The sequence below is a fragment of the Anopheles darlingi genome, chromosome 3, assembly GCF_943734745.1.
Source record: "Anopheles darlingi chromosome 3, idAnoDarlMG_H_01, whole genome shotgun sequence".
Lineage (NCBI taxonomy): Eukaryota > Metazoa > Arthropoda > Insecta > Diptera > Culicidae > Anopheles > Anopheles darlingi.
Window position 1 is genome coordinate 63,392,042 of NC_064875.1, and position 20,830 is coordinate 63,412,871.

Sequence of the window (20,830 nt, forward strand, 5' to 3'; positions counted from 1 at the left end):
GTGTTGCATGTCAGCATCATTTTCGTGCTCGCGCGCTCGCTCTCTTTCTCACTAAATCTCTTGAAATCTCTTTTAAAAATGGCCTATACTTTTTGATCTTCTGAAGTCTAGCCACAAGAACTCGCTATCACTTGCTTCCGCGCACACAGAAAACGAAAAACGAATTCTCGAACACCATGTTGGCCTTCAAATTGCGAATCCGCGCTGCAGCAGCAACATGTGGATGGCTCTGGCTCATTGACGAAGCCGAAACAAAGAACATTCGTATTAACGAGTAGAAGCGCAGACCGGCATAACGCCATTAATCACGCCGGTTATGGCCCAGTTGCCGGTCGTGCCGGGTGGCCACTGTTCGCGTCAAGCGTGTTCGCGCTGCCAATTATCTAGGTGTTCCGTGTTTGTGCGTCGTTTGGATGGCGGCTTTATTGGAACAACAACAAAAAAGTAAAGAAAAAAGGCTGCCTGAGCAAAAGGAAAGGACATCAGATAGGATGGGCCGTCGGTCAAGCAGGACAAAGTGGAAATTATTTCATGAGGTCACTTCCTTTTACTGCGTTCTTCCCCCCATTGGCTCCTGAAGTGGTGTATTAGTGTGTCTCTGTCTACATTTGTCATCTGCAAGCGATTTATATTCCCATTTTTTGTTTTTCTTTCTCTTTCTATCTCCTCTTAATTTTTTTCAAATTTTCTCATAAATTTTCACGCACGCACAACACCACATACACACACATGCACGCGCACACATAAACACACGTTACACGTTATCGCCACTGACATACGCATGATTGCAATCACACACATTGCGTGTCTTTTCCCGTTGCGGATGGCATCCTCTGGTGCGAATGATTTGAATGTGTTGTTGTGGGTGTCCGGGGGTGGGGGGATGGGTTTCCATCGAACGATCTCATCGGCACCGCTAAAAGATCCCTCGACACTGAAGGTATCGAAGAAGGTCAAACTTTTCTCCGGCGGCTGTCTTACCGTCGCCGGAGATGGTGAGTCCGGCCAAACGAAACGATTGATCGTGATGGGGGGAATCAATGAGAACGGCATGGACCTAACCCCAACAACAGTGCGTCGTAAGAAACCGTGGCAAAAGACTCGTTGTGGTGGTGGTGTCGGTAAGGTGGTGTTGCCCAAGTTCTTGAATGACAGCAACAACAACAACAACAACAGCAACGAGGCAACGCAGGATCAGCAGCAGCAGCAGCCACAGAACGGCCATTGTAGTGAGCGCGAGACCGAGACCGAGTTGAATCAGATTGCGCGCCCCAAGGTGGACACAATTCGGCGAAAGTTTATGAGCGTCCAGTCAACGCCAAAAGCGATCGAGAATGGTACTAATCATTCGGCCGGTCCGACTTCCGGTTGTGAACGGGATGGGGATGATGCTAGTAGTAGCGATTCGAACGTGGACTCGGGCAAGGAGAACAACTACGATAGCGGAGTCGAGAACACTAACGGTAGTCCATCGAATCGTCCACCCCTTGGGCAGCAGCAGCAGCAACAGGACAGCGGAACCGTGATGGCTTTGAAGCGCAACTTCCTCAACGGAACGAGCAAACCAAAGTCTCCGCATCCGAAGGATGGTGCCGGTACTGTGCTGGATATCTCGAGCGAGCTGGATGGGTTGGTAGTGAAGGGCAAGGTGTCCCGGATGGCCAACCAGTGGAATCGGGTGCGAATGAAGCTGGATGTTTCGTCGATACTGAAATCATCCGGGACCACTTTTGAAACGCCACCGTCACCGGCACGGAATGACCAGAGTGCCAGAGTGCTGCAGCACCAACAACACCGTTTGGACGATCCATCGTACCCGGAATCGCCCGGAAACTCCACGCTCGACGGAACGATATCGCAAACCAACAACAACACGTCAGCGTTCTCCAGAAGTTACTCGCGGCGTTCGGCGGGCGGTACCAAGTTTGCGTTGATCGAGAACCGGTTCGCCAAGTACTTTGGTATGGCTGGCCAGCAGTCCGAGCAGTCACCGGAACCAAAGTCAACCGAAAGCTCGTTGAAGCGGAATGAATCGGTACGGGAGAATCGTAGCAGTAGCTACTGCTTCAAACCGATGACCCCTCGGCCGCGCAGTCAATCGATGCCGAAGGAATCGTTGCTGCTGCAGAAGCAGAAGCTCGATTCGATGATCATAGCGATCGCCGCCAGTAACTATGGGATGGAGCCGATGGCTGATCGGTGGCGTACCGTACATACCAAGCTCGTGGACACGGTCGATGAGCTGAACATTACCACCGAGGATCTTTCGACGGCTGATATGGATTTCGATAAGTTGTATGTAGGTGTGTGTCCTTGCCGGTGGAGTGTGTAATGTAGGAAGACGCTAGTTGGATTCCCCCAAACACGAATCAAACACGTGGCATCATCTTCCTATGAAATCCGGAGGCTGTTTGAAGCGAACTGGAAGCGATCGCGACAATAATTGCGCAAAATGAACACTTTTCTCGTACATTTGTGAGGTTTTTAACGTTTTTCAATACTCTTGATCGAAAGATTCAAAACATTGTGCGTTTTAATCGATTGAAATCATCGCTGGAACTGCAAGTATCGCTCGAAATAGCTGATGATGCTACGCTGTTTGTACTGCCAGGGCCCACTAGTGTCGTCCATCTGTTCCTTTGGATCATTTTTGTTATCTTTTCGTCCCGTTTTCTTTCTCTCTCTCTCTTTCTCCTATTAAAGGTTGTTGTAAGGCAGAAAAGTGAATACGATAAATAATGTGATCAGCTGTGGGTAGAGCGTTTCGCGCGATAGTGTTTCCGCTTGCGTGTTTCTAGTTTCTAAGGTTTTAGTCAGTCAGTAATTGATGTGCAATGTTCGTTATACTTAACTCGGGAGCATGTAAGAATCTTCGCCAGCCACAGGAAACGATGATGGTGTGCTGCTGGTGCTGGTTTGTCGAAGATGTAGGAAGCAGAAGGCGATGGCCGCGTACCGATCTCATTATTGCATTCCAAGACTATAAGACACCAATTCGGAAGTAAGCGGCAATTGGACGAATGGGAAAAAGTGGACTGAAAGATGTAGATAGAAGTGCGTGGCAATGTATGCTAGTGTATGCTCTAGTTTCCTTAAGAAGTATTTGTTTGTGATCACGATCGGAGAGCTGCTACTGGATCGGTATTACGGCTGTTTCACGATCCCGCCAGAAAATCGCACACCCACACACACACACATGCACACGCACACAATATGCTCACTACTTCTCGACCTCGTGCCACTGTTCCGTTCTTATATCAACATCAACGCCTGCTAATGCTTCCTGTTCCACGCGAAAATTTCAAACGCAAAGCAACGACTACTACGACCATGTTCTGGGGCTGCCCTCTGCGGATGCGAGAGATCGAGAGGCAGAGGCAATCGAGATCCCATATTCTCTTTCCCGTTGGCCTGGTACGTTTGGATTTATACATTTCGCACACATTTCGCGCTCCCTCACTGACACACTCGGGCTGTGCCATCTCTTAACCAGCGGTGGGGCGGACATGGCAGCGCTTTTCCATCATATTCCGGGTTCAGTGTCGTTCGACGTTTGGGTGAAGGCAAGGAGGGTGGGTCTGGTTGTGTGCCGTAACGGGTGTCGGTATGAGCGTAGCAGCGGATTCTACAAGGCGTGTGTGTGCGTTTCATAGTTTTCTCTGTTGTCTGCGTTCTTCTAACAGCTTCTATTGCGTGTTCACTGTACTGCTTCGTGTCCTTTCTGCGGACACTTTGGGTCTCTAAATCCGCTTCCGCTTTCAAACCGTGCTTTCGGTGCTCTTGGTGTTTATATTTATACGTGTGTGTGTTTATATATATATGTGTGTGTACGTGTTTGTTTGTGCGTTTGCCTGCTTTACTACACGATTTGTTTTGATTTTACTCCTTTTCTTTATTATCTTTATTATGATCTACTTTCTAATACAGCGCCAATCGTCATTACTGCTAATCCTGTGTGCGTGTTTGTGTTATACTCTCACTGTCTCTCTCCTACGCCCCCAACTCGCCCCCTCACAACTGGTTGTCCCTGTTTACGCTCCGCTACTAATAGGACACGCTAGGATACTAGAAGTTTGTGTGACGCTCGGTAGCAGGATCGCTAACAAAACAATTACAGCTTTGACCAAGAACTCCCTTAACATCCACCTCGCAAATATGCAAATTACGATGCAAGATCTCTAATACCACTTTCTTTCCTCTGGTGTGCGTTTGTGTGTGTCTGTATAGATCAAGCGAGTCCCCGGAAACCACCGACAGCCTATCTGCCACCGAACGCCCAAAAGCTTCCGTTCATGGCCGAGCTCAAGGGCGGCATCCTGAAGTCCAAATCGGGCTGCGTCGGACTGTTCCCGGCCGATCTCAACTCGGAGCTTAAATCACGCCTCAAAAAATCAACGCATTCGGCCGTGAGCAACCTCAAGAAGTCCACGACCGTCTCGAGCATCGACGGTGTTGGGTCGCTCCTCTATCCCTCACCGCACGCCGCTAACGGATCGTCCTCGGAGTCCGAGGACGACGAGGATGGTGTAGCCCCGGGCAAAAATCTCGCCAAAATGCTGCGCAACGTTTCGAACACGGCCAATAGCAGTGTGGCACCGCCACCATCCTACATACCGCTACCGATAGCCTCGGGTACCAGTCCGTTCCATAGGCCACCAACAGCGGCAGCAGCAGCAGCAGCAGCTGCTGCTGCAACAACGGGCGAAGGTGACTCAGCGATCCCCGGTGGTTTCAGTCGGGATTCCATTAGCAAGAATCCGGCCGTCGCAAGGCGTCGTCGACAGAATGAAGGGTAAGTACACGGAGAGCGTGGCCAGGCACTATAGCTGCTGCTGCTGGTGCTCCATTATGCTGTGAATGAGCGATGTGTTAATCGTGCGGGCTTTGATTGTTTATCTCGCTGCATTATTTATGAAATGCTGCAGCATAAACTGTGCGTGATCGTGATCGTCATCGTACGTGGAGCGTGAAGCTGCAGACGCATCGCATGCACGGCTGGTGTGTGGCCTCTTTTTGGTGTTATGCAATACAGCATAGGGCGAGCGTACACATTAATGCTCAGTCAGCAGGGCCTCGGTTTTTGGGACGTCTGCAAAGTTCCACGCATGACGCTCTCGTCTTGGACTGTGTGCATCCAACCATCAAACCCCTCGATGATGATGATGATGATGAGTTTCCCCCTTGGCCAAGGCACATCACTAATGTGCATGTGCATGTCACTTCCATTGTCCATTTCGTTGGTTCCTCTTTCGTCTTTCTTTGGCTCCGTTTGTCTCGAAGACGTCTATTTTGGCGCGATCGCGCCGCAGAGTGGAACCGTCGCTGGTCGCGCCGGTCGGTCGCTTGTGCTGATGTCGACAGATCTCCGACCGAGCGACCGGAGTGTGTGTGGGTGTAGCCAACCGTGTGTCGGTCAGCTGTAAAATTGGCCAATTTCTTTTATGATGCCTCGGCCATGACGGACCTCGGAATTGGGTTGATATTATAGAAGCGACCTTGAACACAGCAACACCGAAAAGCATTGACCCCCCTACCACCAGCTGGATGGACGCTTATTGGAAAAGAAAAAGGTGCCGGGTTGGCTGGCAGCGCACCGTTGGTTCAAGGATGAAGGCATGACATATATAGCACCCGGTCTGTTGGTCACTTAAACCCGAGGTCCATGTGGTTCCGGGGCGCGAGCGGGGTTAATTGCACCCAGCGAAGGCCAAAGCGGTGATAATGGGTTGCATTATTATGTCTCGTGATTTCACTTTCCTTTCTCGGCGCTCGCTGCGCTTCTCTGGCACATCACGAGGTTCGATGGTGTCTTCGACCCCCCAGGAACTGGTTGTGGAACCCGCAAGTTCCGCGCCAGGTAATGCCATGTACCGTGCGGTGGTTACTACCTCCGCGCTGCGGTGATGATGATGATGGATAACATCGCAAAGGTGTATGATTGCACCTGCCGCAGTCTTATCAAGTAAGGCCATGGTGCCAAAGACAACGTTTCTTAATTACCACCTCGACAGACCTGTTCGATCGATTAGAATCAAGCCAATTCGATCACCGATCGCACACAGAACATGCGGTTTGATTTTGAAAAATGCATTTAAATTCATGTCGTTGTGTTGGTTGTTCAAATATCTCTCGAGGCAGAAACTGTCGTAAAATGTGTCGTTAAAGACAAACATGGATGGATGAACTGGCTGGCCGCGAGAGAGAGAGAATCATAAGAATCATGTTGGGGTTGTTTCTTTATTCTACAGGGTGCGTCGTTTTTTTTAAGGTTGATATTTTAAGTACTACTAATCAAAAGGTCCTGATCTCCCTGTTTATTTCCAATATACTAAACACAACACTGAGATATGTATTACGTTATAAAAATGTTATAAGGTCTAATTTTGTTCACGAATATCTTCTGCGAAACGAAAGCAAATGAAATCAAATTACTTGGCTGCCAAAGGAAGGCACAACGAATTGATAGTAATCTTCTTCTTGTAGCAAATACGCCGTTGATGTTAAAAGTATATATAAAACGTTGTCATAAACATATTCAAAATGTATTCAGGGACACCCTGTAAAGGCGTCCTTTTTGATTCTCGCTCTCGGGGTTCGATTTTCACTCTCGTTTTCTCGCTCTGTTCACGTGAATTTCGAACCGCTGGCACGCATACGCACGCGATTCGTGCGGGCTGAACGAAATCATCCGAAGCCAGAAAAAGGGGTGAACACCACGCCGAGGGGTTGTTCAAAGCGAATCTATAGGTACCGCTGCTGTTGAACCCGAGCCCATGCTTCACGTATTCGCAGGGAGTTGTACAGACATTACAACTTTTATTTCGGTTTACTGGAAGCCACCAATCGAAATGTTTAGAAACATGTGTTTTTAGTAGGTATAGCAGAAGTTAAGGTAGAAAGATATCAATATATAGATTTTGTAGCTTGTCACTGACATTCTGTTAAAAAAAAAACACAGATCAATTCTCGGTTCATCAAGTAGCCACGAGAAAAGGGTTTAATGAACATGTTGGATACCACTCCAAACCCCAACCGCTATGAGATGAACATAAACAAGCGGCGTTGGTTGGCGAGATGATCCGTTGGGATTCGTTCGAGCATCCGCACGATTCGCGCCGCCGACGAAGATGACGACGATGGCGGCCGGGGCCATTCATTCATTCGTTGGTCGTTGTTGGTGCTGGACGTGTTTCCCTATCAGTTCGCCGTTCGTTGTTTGTTGCGCAAATCGTAACAGTTATCTCGCCCAAACATCTAAAAGCACTGTGTTTGGCGTTCTTGTACGCCTCTTACCGTGTGCACCTTGTGTGTAGCAATGCGTTAGTGTATCGAAAGGTGATTCATCAAGTGAGATTATCATGTGTACACGAAGCAACTCGCAACAGCAGCAGCTGCCGTGCGAGAACAACACAGGGTTGCACGCTTCTCGTGCGGAGTCAATCGACACAACGCCACACATCAATACCAAGGGACGGTATTGATGATGCGATGTGTTTCGTTGTGTTGTGTTGTGCTGTTGCCGCTGCTGCTGCTGCTTTGCTGGAGCGATTGGAGCGGCGGCTCGACCTCATTCTTGCTGGTTGGCTGTAGATGCCAGCGCGAGATCTTCAAACCACGCTATCGCGAAAGAGGGGATGCTGTAAGCGCGTCAGCATTGTCAGGCTTGTGCTTAGAAAATCGAAAGTCAAAGCGTCCCTTAGACCACCCTCTAGTATGCCCCAGGCAAAGAAGGCTGTTGTCAAGCCAGGGGTCGACGCCACGCCAATGGTGTGGTGTATTCCGTGATCACGATCTTCGTGGTTTTGTTGTTCCGTGTTGGGCGCACGATTTGCCCCTGCGTGGTGGTGGACCGGAAGGAGAAAGGACGAGTACAAATGCGTTTCTAATGAGTGGCCACCACCGCCGTCACCATCACGCCATCTAATCGTCTCCATCGGACCAATGCTTAAACGAGTGTTGAGCGAAAGCAATAGCGAGGAGATGTTCCCATGACGATAGAAGACAGACATCTACAGGCAGAGGCTAGCTTGGCGTGTGTTTCGTCGCGGCGTAGGCTTCGCCGTGGCTAAATGTTCGTTTCCATTAGCAACACCAACACCGGAGTGGCTCGCCTGAAGTGTGAGACTGTTGGGTAGTGAGTGCGTGTGCCGCCGTTTCCTTCCAGCTGTTCTTGTGAATCGTCATGGGGTCCATAAGAGCGTGGCGTGGCGTGAAAAACAAATGAACGTCTCCGGTGTGGAGCCAGTCACCTATTCCTCTCCAGTGCTCGAGTGTCGTCGTGACAAAGGGTCGCGCACGCTTGCTATGCGCTGCCGTCCGTCTAAGCCAATCCTCCCTGGCAGCGTCGTCGGTTGTTATTTACTTTGCTGCCTTGGGTTTGCCTTGCCTTTTTGCTGCATTTGTCTTGCGTGTTGCGTTGTTGTTGTTGTTGTGGGCTCGGTCAGTGTCTGAGATCGTGCTCTTCAGTGCGCCGGTCGGGGAGTGTATGCAAACCACTTGCGCACGCTCTAGTGCTCCCCGGTCTATGTCGAGAATGTCATGTGTCTGGGGCTGGCACACTCGGCTAGTTGCTGGAAAATGCTAGAAAATGATGATAATTTTCGGTTAAGTGCACCTCTTACAATCGAGGACACATAGATGTGCTGCACCTCCCGAAGGCCAAGGGAACGACTATCGCAATTTCGTTTCATTTTTTGTTGAGTAAGTTTCTTAACTTTCCCGCTCTCCGTTTTGTGTTCTTGTTCAAACGTGAAGGCAAACGCAAGCGAATGCAGTATATACACGGGCCCCTGCCTGTAGGCAGGCTGCTTGGATGGCTTAAAGACGCTACAAGATTGCGATAAGAACGTCGTAAGACGCACCAGGGCACGGCTTGTTCTGTAGCTGTTTGTATGTGTGTGTGCGGTTGGTGTAGAAACAACGACAGAGGCTGTAAATTGCCTGTTCCTTCTCCCGAGAACCATGACCTTGCGCTACCCCTTGGATGGGTGCATATTTCTGTTGCAAAAACGCATCCCAGAACCGTCTCTGTTTGTCTTCCCCCTATCCAGAAGAACATCCTCGACCGTCGAGCTACCTGCGTAAAAGGACCAGCCGGTCGGTCAGCTCGGTGGTGGTGTGAGTGACTCGGTTCTGTCTCACCCGGAAACCCCGGCCAGGCATTAACCGAGTGCTTATGTGTATGTGTGTGTGTGTATCGGTGTGAACTGATGAGCATAAGAAAAAAGAAGAAGTGAATTGGTCGTACAAACGGTGAGGGAATCCTCTGAAGTATCCTGCAAGAAGCGGCTGTCAGTGGACGAAGAAAGTTGAAGCAAGCAGCAAGGCTGCATGCGATCGTGCGATCGTGTGGTGTAGTTTCCTTCGATTCCCGCTCTCTTCAAGCCTGTACCTGTAGTGGAAGGGACCGAAAGTGCAACAACAGCAGCGTTTACAGCTTGACGAGAGCTTCCGCCCGAAAGAAGAGGTATGTTCCATGTTTATATAGCACCGTGCCTGCCGAAAATGGTTCGGTTGCGTCCTGCTATCTTACTTTGGTCCGCAAACGGTAGTTAGTCAGCTGCGGCAACACTGCGATAAGCCTTTATCGTCACTTCCTCGGAAGTCTTCGTCGTACTCTCGATGATACGGAGGACTTAGGGATGATTAATCGTTATCAGCGACTTAATTTTTACGAGTAAAACGAGGTATCACTGGAACTGTGCATGTGCAACTAAGTACAGCTGTGTAGCAGCTGCAGACGAAGCGATATGTTCAACTTCTTGTAGACGAACTTTACAAAAAATTGAAGCAATTTTTGTTGTTCAACATTTTAGAATTTTTAATGGTCTGGTGCGTCGTCGTTCCCATACCCAATGAACCTAATTCTAGAGAGAAAGTAGCAAAGCGTACGCGTATCGCACGTAGCTATTAACTCTGATTTGTGCATATTTTGGATCAAATTTTCTCCCCTTTTTATAGGGGATTTCCTCCAATTCCTTTTGTGTATCCAACAAAAGATGTGACTTTTCCGGGGGCTTTTAGCACCGTTATATCCCTAGTTTAAGCTGGATGCTTGCCACGGGAACACGGCAACCCCCGGCTAACACACAGACGCCTCCGTCTGAACAATCCGGAACTAGAAGTCCCCTGGACTGTCGGGTACGCACCCAGAATACATTACCGACGTGTTCCAGCATGCCTGCAGGCCAGACAAAAGGTCGGTTTCCCCCGGCCAGTCTAGGTCTGTGCACACCCCTGCGTCAGAATGGCGTCGGCGGAAGGAACATTGTCATTGGCAACCGACAACAAGCAGTGGGACTTTAAACAAAAAAAAAAGGTCCTTTAAACACTGCCTGGATGTATGTGTGCAAAACAGCAGTCACACAAACATTGTCGCACCAGAACCATTGTTCTGCATCCACCGTCTGTCTGGTGTACGAGGTCTGGGTTCCCGGCGATTCTTCAGAATCCAAGCGGAACTCGGTTCGTTCAAGTTGACTCACAGTTCTCGGTGTGAAGATGATAAGAGAACAATCGAGAGGGGTATAGAGTCCTGTCATCCCTTTTTAGAGAGCGTATCTTCATTACCTTCATCGGACGTTCAAAAAAAGGGGGGGATTGGTGGACGACCACCGAGTGTCCGGGCGGTCTATGTTAATCACCGCCACGAAAAGGACATGGATCCCGATTTATGCTGTTCTTTTTCTCTACGGAGGTGGGATGTTTGTGTCTCTCTGCGTGTTTATGTGCGGGCCCTTTCACGCCATTGAGCGCGTCGGTTCCGAATGGATTTGTTATCGGGAACTCCTGTTTTTTAGCTGCTTGTCAAGGGTTTATAGGTCTTTAGCTTTTTTCGAGGTCTCCGTTTCGAGGAGGTGCTCGATGTCGGATTGCTTGTCGCTGGTGACTCAGAGGCATAATATCGGAGTCAACAAACAATTTCAGGGCCATCATCAGAGCGTCGTCTGCCTCGGTCTCTGGTTTTTTTTTCGATGCTGTTCTTCATGATGAGGCGTTTAATGGTATAAATTTAAAACCGTTCCCAAACACACGTTACTATCGACGCGTGAAGAAGCATTCCGTCTGCATTAGAAATGTCATCGAAAGAGAAGAGAACGATCGCAAGAGAGCGATAGAGCCCTAAAAAGGGTCCCAAAAATAAAAGACAGATCCTCCTGTGCCCACCGTGAATAGTGTTATGTAAAGTGCGTCTACAGGAATGTTGGCGACATTTCAAGTCTTCTCGGCGCGCAACACTGCACCGAGGTGCATGTCTCTATTTTGTTGCACTTTTGTGGCAGATATTTTTGGCAGTCCCCGATACACGCACGCACGCACGTACGGTTGGCCACTTTCTTCGAGAAATTTCAAAAAGAAGCCACACTACAAGACGAGTTGGAGCTGAGATTTAGACCGCAGAGATCGTACCGCTGTAGCATCACGAGCACGCATTCGTCGTCGTCGTCGTCGTGGTCGCTGTCGAAAATGAAGTCGAAACGGTAGTAAGGTTCGCTGTTCGCGCTCCGGCCCCAAAAACCGTGGACCGTCGTCGCCACCCGCCGTTTATGGTGCTTTGCTTCCCGTCGCGCCAAACAACCAACCAACCGACGACTCGTCGTCGTCCAGAACTCGTAGTAGGAGCCAATGGTTTTACCGAACCGGTTCACGCGGCGGCGAGACGATGGCGTCCGCAAAGCCAGTGTAAACCAATGAACTGTTGCTGCTGCTGTTGCTGTGGCAGGTTGGGAAGACAGGCTGGGCCAGATATAGACCTGGCCGGCATTCGCCAAATGGCCAAACGAGTTTTCGAGCCTTTCTTTCTGTGGCTGCGCGCGCGCGACGTTTTTAGATTTAAAATTGGCATCCGTTGGCGGCGCGGCAATCGTTGTCCAGACCAACGGCTCAACGGTTCCACGATGACGCGGCGGTTGCATTTGCTGGAGCTGGCAGCTGGAGTGCATTGTATTGGTGGGTCGTGGAGCACGAGACAACCTGATCGCGAGAACCTGTCGAGACACGGTTGGCGTGTGTTGCGCAAACAAATCGATGCAAGTGGGTCCTGCGCTAGTGCGACTAGAGAATGGCCTTCTACACCGGTGTGGTGTGTCAGGTGTGTTCCTGCTTGCCAGCTAGAGTGTCTTAGGTCTGGCCATGTTGCCGACGACTGCCCACTGGCTTGTATTCTATCGTCCGTAATCGGCTGCGTGTCTCGCGCTAACCATCGAAACCTTCAGAGCAGTAGCTTAAGATCTTTCTCTCTCTCCTTCTCCTTTCATATATATATGTGTGTAAATGGTTACACAGCAGCAGGTCCCCCCTACGCATAGTCCCACGATCCGCGCGCCCAGACAAGCATAACTCGGCGTATGAAATTACGAGTATGGTGAGGTTGCTTAATTCGCGCTTCATTTGAAGTTCGTAAAACTTAATTAACCTCTCCCCAGAGCGGTGCGCCACTTGAGGGCAATTCGCGGATCGGTTTTTCGGTTTCACATGCCCCTGCGCCGTGAAGGTCTTGCCTTCGTCGGCGGTCACGTCGATTGGCGAGACATTCTAATTCGAGCGACCAATAATGGAAGTAAAAGTAAGGATACCGGCGCAAGGTAGCGGGGTCACATGTGGTTGTGAAGTTATCTGGGGCCTCACCGACCGATCAGCGCCTTTAGGGAGGTCATAACTCGCAGTGGTGTTCCACAAAAACGTTCCGTTAGACGTACCTAGACTCCGTATCCATTAAATCGCTTCTCTTGTTCTGTACAAACGCTTGAGAGAGAATGTCTGAACCAAGCGAACGTGACTTGCAACCGAGCAGCAGTCGGCAGCTCCGAGATCGGGCCCTTCTTCCCTTCGCGCAGACAGACCAGCTTTGCATTTCTCAACATTCTGAGAAACGAAGAAAAAGGAACGCAAGAGGCTTTGGAAATGGTCGAATGATTTCCTCGACAAGTCCGTCCGACGACACACCGTCGGCTGCGGTTCTCATATTGATCCGGTCCCCTCACCGCGAGACACACACACCGCTGATCTTATCATCGCCGCATTTGACGGCCTTACACCTTCTCACACTGGCGGACCGGCGGTCGTGACGTCGTCGGTTTCTAATGCAATCGTTTCCGCGTCGTTTCTTCTTCCACGACCGCCCCTGATGCATATCTCGGTAGTAATGTCGGGGAGGGCGAGCAGTAAAATCGATAGAATACTGTGAAAATGTTTCGTTCGCGTGTTGTTCTCCCCCCCGCTTTCGACAGCGAACTCCCGTAGCCCTATTGGGAAATATGCCGATTTTAGTATTCCGAAGTCGTACTACCGTTAAGCGAGATTAGACGGAGCGAGGAGTGAGTGAGTGAGACACTGTGACGCCGTTGTCGATAAGATGGGCCGCAAAACACGGTCCAAAAGTGGTACCGGGAGTGCTCGTAATGGAGACACGGAAAGCTATAGCTCCCAGGTGGCCGAAAACCTTCCAATTGGATCCGGGACTTGGCACCTGAGACTTTGCCTAACCGTAGAGCCGAAAAGCGCCGACCATTGTTTCGACTCGACTGCGAGGGCCGCTCTGATTACTGGCCATAATTCATATCTACCGGGACTCGCTGCAACAAAGGAAAACAATAAAAGGAATACCTGGACCCGGACCCGGACCCGGACATGGGCCTGTCTCAAACTCTTATCGGTGTAGGGTTATGCGGGAGCACCGAAGTGACTTTGGAAGCGTTTCGGTGATTCACTTCACTGTGTGTTTGAGTGTGTGTGTGCAGGTTCTGGTCTGGACATTATTTGCATAGCGCAGTACTACAGTCGTCGGCACCTGCCCTCCTGAGGAAACCGGTCTCCAGTGTACTACTAGAGGCAGCGGTTGCCGGCATTGAACATAGAATGAATGACTGAAGGGGAGGAGGAAGGCTTAGCAGACCATAGAGACGGACATTTTCCGCATCGTTGCGTGTCGTCGCTTGGGGTGGAAAAGAAGACTTTTTGACGTGGAGTGCGGCTAGACTTCTCGATGCTCCTCCGCAGAACTGTATTTGAATTCTCTTTTGTGATTCTCTTGAGCGCTTGTGAACTTTTGGGAATTCCTATGGCTACGGTTGTCAAGACATTGATCAATCAACTCGAGCCAATGTTGGTCAATGGTTTTAATTAACGAAATAGCACGGGAAGAAGGGAGTTTGAGATGATGAGGGAGGATTTGCTCTTTAAAAAAAGTAATAAATGGCGTCGATTGCACACCACCATCGTGTCGTGCTAGTGACGCATCGCATTCTTGTCTCCTTCGAATCGATCGCCAACGACTGATGCTAAGCGCACGGAACCATTCACTTGGTAAACAATCACGTGTATGCCATGCCCAAGTGGAAACTTCCAGCTGGCTTCTCCCTTCCACAGCTGGATCAGACGTGAAGCGGCAACTCTAATTGCACCCAGCAGCAGCAACAGCAGCAGCGGCAGCTAATTGAAGAAGTCTGTTCTTCTCGATTTCTTTCCATTAAGCAACTATCGATACATCGAACTATAATGGGGGTTGTTGGTGCTGCTCGGGGCAGCGAAGCATTCACTTTCCACCAGATCTATGAGATCCGGTTTCAATCGATCTAATCGGTTACCTCGGGTGCGCGCACAGTGATGATGAGCACACAGACACGCACAGAATGGTTCGCGTGTGTTCGATATTGGTTGCGCATCATGTGTGCCCTCACGTGACTTCATGCTGGGAGCAGGAGAAACGAGTTTTCCACGGAATTCCAAAAGCCTGCGCTCTAAGCCGGGTCTTTGCGTAGGAATTTAATGCCGTGGGAATTGTGCGCGGACGGCTGGGCTGGATTGGAACCACACCGTCGATGGCGGGAGAACCTCTGGTCTGGTTACCATTTAGAACTCTGCTGCCTACGACGCCAGACTTGGTTGGTGGATTAGCGAAAGAACAATCCATGTTCTCTCTCTCTTCTAGTAGGTTGGCGCGTTGGTGAGCTTGTTTTGTACTAACCGGGCCTTTTCCGGTAGCAACACAGACAGAGCGAGGGCCACCAGATTAATGTTGCTTCACGTATCGTCATCGTTGCCGCGACGGATAACGACGCCCGCCCCTCCCCTGGAATCGGATTACATCAGCGGCGTCGTCGCCGATGGTTCCCGCTAGAAAGATCTCCAAACGCATAAACTAATCAATGAGGGGCTAACGCCGGCAGCCGTTTAATTTTGAGGCGGATATCGAATTGTTCAGTGTGCGTGTGTGCCGGGGACCATACATCTTCTCCGATAATCGCGCTTCAAGGACGGAGCCAACGAGAAGCGAGATCAATTATGTAAGCCTCCTTCTCCCTCTGCCTGGGTGCGGTGCGTACGGTGCGAGATAGAAATGATCGTCATAAGACGGATCGGATGCTGCTAGAAAAAACGAACGTCATAAGACGATTACGACAGAAGCGATTTCAATTTCCACAATGCTCCCTCCCAACGGGCGGATGCAGAGTGTTACATTTATCTTAATGAAACTACTTCTCGTTTGTCGCGGTAGAAAATGCGATTCATTAAAGGTTTCGGTTTGAATCTTCGATTTGTTTTTTTTTGCTGTTGTTGGTTTCAGTTTATGTTCTCTTCTGTTACGTATTGTTGGTCTGTTTAACACCATTTAATAATGCAGTTACAACATAAAGTTACGTGTAATGTATCTTTATCGTCTTGGTTTGATAGACAGTATGTTAAACAGTTAATAGAATCAGTAGAACCACTTCTCTATGTGAGCTATCTAATCATCTATTAAAGATTCTCACACCAAGACATCGTTTGATGCAACGAGTGTCACGTTAGTTTATCGCTGAAAGCTTACAAAAATAGCGAAAACCCTCACCGGCGGTTTCCTTAGCAGATAAACAATGTCGTGCCTTTCTTCTCTCTGGCCGGCGAGTGACAAATTGAATTGCCGCTTCGCATTCAAAAGCACTTGAGTAGGGGCTCATCCAGCATTAACCGCGCGCAGCAGCACGTTCCATCCATGTGCCAAACGCGTAATGTGTTGTGTACCGCGGTGTGTTGAGAGAACAATACAACAAACACCGTATTGCAGACAGCCAGCCAACGACGACGACGGACAGGTGACATCGATGGAATTGATTCCGGTCACCACGAGAGTGAGAGTTAACGGACGCGACCACCCGGAGTGACATTCAAATGAAAACAACCTTCTCCTCCGTGTGGCGAAAAGTGAAATTTGCAATTTACAAAATGATTGTTTTGTGCGCAGACCTCGCGTAAATTCCGGCGTGTTGTCGGTGTGTTGATAAGGAATGGAAGAGAAGGAGGAGGTTATTGTTGCTTTGCATCTTCTCATCTTCCAGTTGAGGTGCGAAAGACATAAGACGCCCCCGGGGGCGGAGAAGGGTTCACACCTCAGCCCGATCAGTGGTTGGCTGACCGATGCCGATGCCATTACTCACGCACCTCAGTATTTCCTTATCGCTACCGCACGCCTGGGAACGGATTGACCCCTCGCGAAAAATCACCCTCCACGCGTGCGTGTGTGCTCGTTGCGTCATTCATTGCACTGCTCCGTGTGTATTGCTGCAGCACTTTCCACTGTTGTGTTGCCCATACGCGGTATGGGTAGCTTTTCGTTAACGAGCCACTTCCAGCTTATCTATTGCCTGGTGGCAGTATCTGGACTGTCTGGCAGTAGCACAACCCAGTAGTCCGGAAGGAGAGCGAGCGGACGAGTGAATGGAATGGGCAATTGATTTGCGTTGACGTTGGCAACCACCACCAGCATGCCATGGAGCGAGCGCTGATCGGCTTTGGGGGGATCCAAGTAGCGTCCAATTTTCAGTTCAGATTCCGTCGCACCAAATTGGAATTCCGCTGGAGGTAATCCGATCAGCGATCGGATCGATCACTGTGTCTGTGCGTGTGCGTGTGTTTGTGTAACGCTTAGGAATCACCAAAACGAGTGGGATGATTCGAGTTGGTGGTTGACTTTCGATCGGTGGCTCGCTGGAATTCGTCCGTGGGTGTGCTTTGATGGAAGCTGAATGCAAATGCTTTGTTGGATGATGCTGGCTGCTGCCGGATCCTTATCAATTCTCATCTCATCTTAAAAGTAAGTTTAATTATTTGGAAATGCGCTCATCCTTGCTAGGGGGCAGTTTTTAATTAAACTTTGTAGCCCACGCAATGAACGTGTCCTCCTGCCTGCAGACCATCAACAGATACTGATAAAAGCTGGGAAAAGATAAATTAATTCCGTCTTCGAGTGGTCGTCTGGGAGGTGTCAACCATTAAGTCGCTTGACGAGATGAAAACCCGCATTAAATGAATTCAACCAGCAGCAGCAGCAGCAGTAACCAAGAGAAGGCTTAACTAAGGAGGCGATGCTTAAAATGCAATAATTTATACCAAAAAGCGGGAGGAAATAGACGAGATGACCATGGTTTTGACCGCGCGCCGGCGGAGGGATGTAAAATTGGGTGTTAAACTGCCGACCCGTCCCGACACCCGGTTTTGGAATCATAAAAGGAACCTAAAGTAGCGGCGCTTCGAGGCTCTTCCGAATAGCCTTCAGGTACGGTAAAAAAAACCCCCCGATCACACTAGAACCCGGTCGGCCCGGAAGCGAATCATAATTCTCGACGACGGAAGCCAATGCTCGCCGGGCGCCGGTGACTCGGCGACTCCAGGGCGAACGTCTCCAAAAATGGAGCGATTTGCGAGGCTGATTTATGGACGCAATTGAACGCTCTTCCGCGCCTGATGTGTTCTTCGTTCTTCGCTCGATTGCTGGCTTGCCCCCCCGGGGGGTCGTCTGACGACGAGCTCTCGAGTGTGCATCCATCGTTGCATCCGATTTATGCTGCTCTGCCTGCCCCCCCATCCCTCCCTTATTGGATTGGGAGGCCAATTCGAGAAGGGTAAAATGGAATTGAGATTTTCATTCTGGCTCCCTCCCTTCCGGAAATCAGTTACTACTTCTTGGAATGGAACGTTCCGTGGGTTGATGGAGCACATTGCCCCACGTTCGAACGATCGATAAGACGAAGTGGAAGCTTTGGCTCCAGCGCAACATATGGCTGAACCCTTTGAAGGGGATTTAAAGTGGCACAGATCATCGTGGAAAACGTGGCCTTACGGTGATGTCGTTGTTCTTTGGAGGGGGCCACGGGATTTAATGCGCTACAACCGCGTGGCTTTGGCTATATCGGCATCAGGATCACGTGCGCACGAGTTTAGTATGGGACTACCGACCCACCGTGGGGTGGTTGGACGTGTCATCCACGTCCACGTGTTGCCATTTCTGTTTTGTGGGGACTAGGGATGAAATCCTGCAACTGTTACCGTTCGACCATTCCCGTTGTAACTCTCCGGTTAACGAGATGGATTTCAAATTCCATCTGGAATTGGAATTTGTTCCGTGTTTCCGAGAATGTTGTATGTGTGTGTGTGCTTGTGCTCGTGATGATGATAATGGGCAGCAACGAATGATGAAACATGCTTCGAAATAGTTTCCTAATGCCTTCCTTTTTCTTTCTCTCTCTCTCTCTTGTTTTCTTTTTAGGTAAGTTAAGATCAGCTTCTCGGTTCTCTCCCTTTACACGAATACTTACTCGACTTTGAGGCACGTCATTGGCCCCGGCTGTCACGGAACGGGGTAAGTGCCGTTCAACGACATTTCCGCCGCACGTTCCTTTTATGGCACAAAAGCAGTGTGGCTCTCGCACCCCTTGGCGCGCGAAGACGCGTCCTTGCGGCTTCGTCCCTCGACAAATGCCCATGATATAACCCTCGAAGTCTACAGCTGGCGCCCAGATTGATTTGTGCTCAACGACAACGAATGGTGTTTCACGGGTGGGGTCAGGGGTGGCAACAGAGTGGTCGACACACAAACTGTACACCGGTTACGGCGGCCATACACACACACACACACACACACACACACACAGGGCGATTGCTCAGAGGTAGATGAATGGGTAATCGACTCTGGATTGATCAGATGGAATGTTTCCTACCATAAAAGGTCATACTGCCTCTACTGGCGCTGATGCCGATGTTACTGCTGCTGCTGCTGCTGCTGCTACTGCTGTAGGTCGCCTAGTACCGGATGAGCATATCGGTGTATACCGCGTTCAAGGCGACACTGTCGAGAGCACCCGCACCATTTCGGTTGTTGTATGTTGTTGTACTGACGGCACGACCGGGGTACACACGGTCATCATAAAGGTGATGTTGTTGTTTGTCATGTTAAATGCAAATAGACCAACCGACGAAGCTTATCCTTCGACACCGGTCTCTTGCACAATCGAAACAGAACTGAATCGGAAGTGGACAACAGTCAAGGGAAGGGGGTAGTCATCGTGGCATCGTGTTCGTGCCACAGCAATGATCATTGAACCATTTGCTTCCATTGCCGTGTTTTGTGCGTGTGTGTATCGTGAGGTGAGTTTCGCACGCAAAATGCAGGCAAATACGTCTGCTCGACGTGTTCATTGGTGGTGCATTGAACATGATGTGTACACACTTGAAAGACACACCATCCACCGCTGTGGATGAGCTGTGTGGAACGTGAAAGGCAGTTGCGGTGCGGTGGTACTGATGGAAATTCATTAGCCTAGAACCTTTCGGGGTGACAATGGAGATAGCTTCCGACAAACAAAAGCCGGTCGCCAAGCGAAGAGAGGGGGACACGACAGCTTGCTGGTTCGGTGATAAGCTGTCGGGGGTGTGCCTAGTGTGCTTAAAAGTTAATTAGCGAAGCAGCTCACCATGTTCGAACCATTGCTTGTTGTAGCTGCGATGGAGCCAGCATTAATTACAGCCGTATGTTTCCATTGGTGCAGCTGTTCCGTCGTTTGCTAATGTCACTTTGTAAAGTACCATAACATTACGCGTAGCATTTGGTGGAATTTTGTCGAAACACTAACGTAGCGTACGCATTGGCAGTAAGTTTGATCATAAAAAAATCAATGCTACAGGATAATTTCAAGTTTCAATTAACGTCTATTGCTCGAGGATAGTAAGGCAAATTGTTACGTTTATCCTTAGTTTTTCGTGCCTTCTGCATTAATGATAAATTTAAATGTTAGTGGAACCATTTTCAATAAACCTTAAAATTGAAGTGTTTTCTGGTGATCTGTTAGTTTCATTCACTCGTTCTCGTGGTTCTATGTTAATCTTACTGCAGCTAACTAATATAATGTTTCAATCGCTTACCCAGATCACTCTAACTGAGCCGTCGGCAGAAATCGACCATCGATGTTTTATGGCGTCGCTCAGTTAAATAAATAACATCTCTAGTACAGTTAAAGCTAGAACAACGCACATTCGTGTACATTCTTACTCACTAGCTAGGCTACTAAAAGACAAGGGTTTCGTTTAACAGAACCTTCTTCTTCAAACAGGACTGCACATTGTGCAGCATTAACGTTGCTACGTGTTGGATGCCGTACTGTTGATCAGTGGAACGCTCGCCTCGGAAGAACTATTTGCTGGCTGTTCGTTTGCTTCTGCGCTTTTTACAATGTATTCGCCGTCTCTGGTCTCATCGAGAGGTTTGACTGTACTTAAGCTATTCGTCACTGTATCTAGGGCTTGAGGTTCATCAGAGCTAGCTACGGTATCCTCGCTAGCGTCTGTTTCCGATGGAACGGTCGGTTTTATCGTAACCGGCGCCACGGAGGATGGTGTACTGTTCTGTTCTGTCACGCCTGGTGGAACTGTTGTACTGGTGGAAGAAACTACCGGGACAGCTATTGCGGAAGGACTTCTTCTAGCACCTTTCGACGATCGTGCAGATTTCGAGCGTTTCGAATGAGACTTCCTGGCGATCCGAGTGTACTGAGGTTTAGGAGTGATTAGCACCTCTGCC

At 49.5% G+C, this 20,830-nt stretch overlaps 1 protein-coding gene across 10 annotated transcripts in view; it reads left to right on the plus strand.

The window, feature by feature from the left end:
* The window catches only part of LOC125954400 (supervillin), a 91,131-nt gene that overhangs the window by 48,185 nt on the left and 22,116 nt on the right, over positions 1-20,830 (plus strand). For 8 of the 10 annotated variants that reach the window (XM_049684653.1, XM_049684654.1, XM_049684651.1 and 5 more), the window contains one exon: positions 4,228-4,792. In XM_049684653.1, coding sequence (XP_049540610.1) covers positions 4,228-4,792 — 565 coding nt within the window. Of the gene's footprint in view, positions 1-2,727; positions 3,415-4,227; positions 4,793-9,271; positions 9,467-20,830 lie in introns of those variants that run through there. The other 2 variants (XM_049684658.1, XM_049684659.1) reach the window with 2 other exon arrangements.